This window comes from Sinocyclocheilus rhinocerous, unplaced genomic scaffold (assembly GCF_001515625.1).
Source record: "Sinocyclocheilus rhinocerous isolate Xijiao unplaced genomic scaffold, SAMN03320098_v1.1 scaffold3237, whole genome shotgun sequence".
Taxonomy (NCBI): domain Eukaryota; kingdom Metazoa; phylum Chordata; class Actinopteri; order Cypriniformes; family Cyprinidae; genus Sinocyclocheilus; species Sinocyclocheilus rhinocerous.
In genome coordinates this window covers 107,600-112,935 of record NW_015626861.1, presented here as the reverse complement: position 1 = coordinate 112,935, position 5,336 = coordinate 107,600, and the positions used below count along the sequence as shown (strand labels likewise).

General features: G+C 37.9%; 1 protein-coding gene across 1 annotated transcript in view; it reads left to right on the top strand.

Annotated features, from left to right (window-relative positions):
• The window catches only part of LOC107716414 (rho GTPase-activating protein SYDE1-like), a 21,843-nt gene extending 18,490 nt beyond the window's left edge, over positions 1 to 3,353 (top strand). Inside the window, exons 7-8 of the mRNA XM_016522860.1 lie at positions 453 to 735; positions 2,764 to 3,353. Of these exons, the coding sequence (XP_016378346.1) occupies positions 453 to 735; positions 2,764 to 3,137 (657 nt within the window). The 3' untranslated portion in view covers positions 3,138 to 3,353. The remainder of the gene's footprint in view (positions 1 to 452; positions 736 to 2,763) is intronic.
• The last annotated feature ends 1,983 nt before the right edge of the window (positions 3,354 to 5,336 follow it).

The following is a 5,336-nucleotide window of genomic DNA, read 5'->3' as shown; positions in this document are numbered from 1 at the left end:
ATTACGTTTTGATATATTTACGGTAGGAGATTTACAAAATATCTTCATGGAACATGATCTTTACTTAATATCCTAATGATTTTTGGCATAAAATAAAAATCTATAATTTTGACCCATACAATGTATTTTTGGCTATTGCTACAAATATACCCCAGCGACTTAACACTGCTTTTGTGCTGCAGGGACACAAATGAGTTAAAAATCACAGCTGATATTTCTGGTACATTTGTTGCACTTGAAATGAAAGCTCAAGTAAAGTGAATTGCATTGTGGGATACAGTACTGCACATTTTGGCAAATGCATAGAAGTCTGTGTGATTAGAATCAAATCCTGCCTTACTGAATATCAGTTTCACTTTTAAATTGTCGTATTACAGAATTAAAGCGGGTTGCTAATGCATGTTTAGTGCTTGCTGTTGATTGATGGGTGTGTGTTTGTGTGTCTGCTGAAGGCGACTCTTTCCTTCCTGCTGGATCATCTGAGTCTGGTGGCGTCTTACAGCGACAGCAACCGCATGACGTGTCAGAATCTGGCCGTGTGTTTCGGGCCGGTTCTCCTGACGCCCACACAGGAGTCGTGGCAGGCCGGGATGACGGCTCCCGGATCAGGGGCCCTGGCGGGGTCCGGGGCCGGTCGAGGAGGCCGTAGCTTTGCACACAGTGAAGAGATCGCCAGCGCCGTGGACTTTAAACGACACATAGAAGCGCTGCACTATCTCCTGCAGCTCTGGCCTGGTGAGTCTGTGACCCAAAACAGCATTTACTTACTTTCTTCATATAATAAAACAGTCTAATATTTTATTAATAAAACATAATGTTATAAACAATTAATAAATGTGTTATTTAAAATAAATGTATTTATTAATAAAAAATTTAAACAAATAAAATACGTCTATAATAAAAAGAAAATAATTGTAAAAATTAAAAAAAATGTGTGTGTGTGTATATATATTATATATATATATTAGGGGTGTGCGATATGTGACCCTGGACCACAAAACCAGTCATAAGGGTCAATTTTATGAAATTGAGGTTTATAGATAATCTATATAAATAAGCATGTATAATTTTGACCCATACAATGTATTGTTGGCTATTGCTACAAATATACCCCAGCGACTTAACACTGCTTTTGTGCTTCAGGGTCACATATATATCGTCTGCGATAATATCGTAATTGTTGTTTTAACGATGTGCGATTTGACATTATTGAGTATTTTGGAAAAACCATTCAAAACACACCTACAGAGCGCACGCAAGATTACATGAAGTCTAGACTAGTGCGTTCTTTCACTGCATGATTTGGACTATTATAATACATTTAGAATGATCACAAATTCAAGACAGCGGGGCAAAAAATGTATACATTTATACAACTTTATTTAGTTGATCAATTTCACATGAAGAGTGGCGTTTTTCTCCAAAATTACCATGATTACAAATGTGATATTGATTTTTAAAAATTTTTTTTTTTACAACAGTTCAATAAACAAGAAGTCCCGATCTGAATCAAATGATTCGCGATACGCAATCCAATTGCAGCGTTTCGAAACAGTGAATCGTTTTGCGACGCAATGGTTTAACTGATTCTGAGTTTCAAAAAGCTCCGTTGATGCTGTGTTCTTTGCTCACGTTCTCTATATAATCTGTTCGTTGTTTGAATAACATATCATGAAAATCTGACTTTTCCAGGTTTTAAGTTACACACACAGAAAAAAAAGGTTGTAGAAACAATTTTTACTCAAAACATTGCTAGTAAATTTCACAAACATTTACAAAAAACAGCAAGTAACATTAAATTAAATGTTAATTTTTGAAGTAAAAAAAAACCCTGAAATAGTATTTTCTTTTAAAATGCACTAATAATTGTAATAATTTTTTACAGTGCAGTGAAAACATACGAAAGTCTTGACATGCATGAATTTATTCCATGCATTTTTTTTCTCTGAATGTCATCTGGTTTTGATTGTCGTTCCAGTGCTGCTCATGCTTTCAAATGTCATGCATATAATCCGATCATTATCGTTTGCACATTCAATGTTTGAACTTTGAGCATCATGTTACGACCCGTGACTCGTGTGCAGTAGCTGAAGCGTGTTCTCGTGACGCAGCACATGTGCAACATGCATGTGACAGCTGAGGCAGATTTGCATGGCACATCAGTCTAAATATGTGCACATCTGACGCGTGCAGCGGGGGACAAATTTCAAGTATGGGTCCCCAACACAATAACTATATGCTCTTTTAAACCTAACCCTTATTTTGCTCTCTCTCTCGCTCTCATAGGTTATAGCTATAACTAGTTTATTTACCCCTTCACAACTTAAGTAAATAATTAGTCAACCTGATGCTGTTCTAAAGCTATATTAGGCTACCTTATTTTTTTCAGATCACAAAAGAAGACCTTATAAAAAACTTGCACACAAGCGAGTCATTTTGAAACATAAAGACAAATAAAATTCTGTTCTGTTAATCAGTGAAGCTGTCTGCGCTGCACAATCAATCTCTTATTTACATCGTATCTACACGTCGTTATAATGAGAGGATTCGCGAGCTTGCAGAACTCAGCACCTGACAAAAACTCAGCGTTTTGAGCGGTGAGCGAACATTTGAGGCTCTCCATAAAAAAATACACACTGCAGCGTTCCGCCAATATCAGATGGGCCCCTGATTCCCCGGGGCCCTAAGCGGCCGCTTACCTCGCTCATTGGTTAAGTCCGCCCCTAGCCGCGTGTAATGCGTTTAATGTGTGTTTTTTCGCAGTACCCAAAGGACGAGTGACGGGTGACTCTCTGGCTTCCCAGAGTTCCTTGCAGGTGGTAGTTTCCCGCAGGGGGCGTGGCCGGCTGGAGAGCCCGCCCTGCAACCGCTACGCCGGCGATTGGAGCGTTTGTGGGCGGGACTTCCTGTCGAACGACGAGGCGGATTACGACGAGGTGGCAGGCAGCGAGAGCGATGACGACATGGAGGAGCCGAAGAAGAGGGACGTGTGGACGTCTCCCGACGGTTTGTACGTGGACGAGTTTGCGCTCGACTTTGACGCTCCGTTCACGTGCCGACTGAGTCTGAAAGACTTCGACACTCTGATTTCAGATTTGGAGAGAGAGTTAGCCAAACAAATCAACATCTGCCTCTGAAGCGGACTGAATCTGTGCGTGTTTGCGCTCAGCAGATGCATTTTAATACGCCGTGTGAAGTTAAAAATAGAGTCACTTCTCGAGAGACATGCGTTCTGTTGCATGTGTAGAATTGACACAAAAGACAACCACAAGTTGCCACAGAAATGCCAACATGAAAATAAATACTGTATTTTCCGGTAAATGAATTGCATCGTTAAGAGAAGAAAAAAAAAAGTAGCATCTGTTTATAAGTCACATTTTAGAATAATGTAAAATTCAGAAATATTGTTTCATAACAGTAAATAAAACAAAATGTTAACAAACATTATAAAGATATTGCAGATTAAAAAATAAGAAAAGGTAATTTTTTCTCACAATTCTGACTTTTTTTTTCTCAAAATATACAAACTCAGACATAAACTCAGGAAATATGAGATATAAACTTGTAATTCTGATAAAAAGAGTCTAGAATTGTGAGATAAAATGTTGCAAATGCATTTTTTATTTTGGCGCGGAAATAAAATTGCGGAAAAAATAGAATTGTGAGATAAAAATTCAGAGAGAAAAATGTCAGAATTGTGGGAATTAAGTTGGAATTAAAAGTTGGCATTAAGGAACGATAGTGAACAAAAAGTAGAACTGCGAGATATAAACTTAGAATTCAGAGTTTTTTTTCCCCTTAAAATTGAAAAAACAATTCTGAGTTTATATCTGGTAATGTTGAGAATGTTCACAGAATTTGCGAGAAAAAAAATCAGAATTGTGAGTCGCAATTACCTTTATGTCATTGTGGAAATATGGTAGATTTACTGATTGATAAACAGTTTTTTTTTTCCCCAAAGAATTTTAATTTTGTCATGCAATAAATGTTTTCATTGTTGGGTATTTGTGCCCAATCACAGCGTTTCTGGTGCGTTTTGAGAAAACCTTTGATAGCAGCTACTGTAACATAATACCAACAAGCACAAAAACTCAGATTTTTCTTCACTGTACTTCTGAAGGAGAGACGCGTATCGATTATTATAATATGCTATATCATTTGTAACAACGCCCCTTAGCTGTTATAAATTCACTGTAAACCACGACTTCTTGGGGCTTATTGCTTTATTATAACACAGTATAAACACTAGCTGTTAATGAGGTGGCTGGTGCTGAAGGATGACGTCTGCGTTACGTTTGTGTGAAGTTTCTCTTATTTAAAGCTCTGTGTATGACTCTTATTCCAGAAGGCTGGTATCGTTTGGGCCAAGATTTCATCACTCTTTCCAGCAGGACATTCCGTTACGTGCGTTTCTCCGCCAGACTCGCTTTGGGCAGCGACTGCATGAAGCCTTAGTTTTACTTTGCAGAATTATTTTTTCCTGCGTAATGTTTAGCGGTGAACGTATTTATTACATTCCCTTGAGGTCATGTCATAGGAACGTTCTGGGTTTGATACAGCCTGACAGCATTTGTGACATAATGTTGATTTGAGTGTGAGAAGCCAAAGACAATATTTGACATAATGGGGCTTGGGTAATTGACGTTATTTAAAGGTTAAGTGTGTCATTTCTAACTCGAATGGAAAAGCAATGAGAGCTTTTCCTAAACACTCGTCCTGTTTGTCATTGGTCAGTCAGACAGATAGCTCCGCCCTAAACTCACGTGATTGGATGAGTCAGAAGTCACTCGAACAGACAGACCAATGTTGTCACAATGTGACATTAAACAGCATTTGAAGTAATTCAAAAGTAACCAAAAAAATTATCATTTTTAACTTGTATTGAATCCAGAACATTCGTTTAAAGCTGAATTTATGTTTGAGATGCGAGTAGACAATCAGTAAAATGAGAGACCATTAATATAGTGTTAATTTTGACTGCATTTGCACAGTTCATTATGCCAAAATGTTTAGATTTAGGTTTGTTTTTTCATATTCAGACACAAACGACACATGCATCAGGACATGCACACGCACTCATTTTTAACCTTGTGTCTTTTATAACCTGTATTATTAAGCCAAAGACTGTTGTGATGATTATTGCACTTCTGTGTCTAGTTTTCTGGATTGTGCTTGTGCTGCTTTAGCTGATTTGAGATCAGTCTGTTACTGAGAGCAGCTCTATGTTTCATATCTGAGCACGGTACAAATAATCTCAACTGTGATTTGATTCTAAAAGCCACAAATGGAATATAAAGGCCATGACTGAGCTCACCAGCTCCTTATGCAAACCCTTT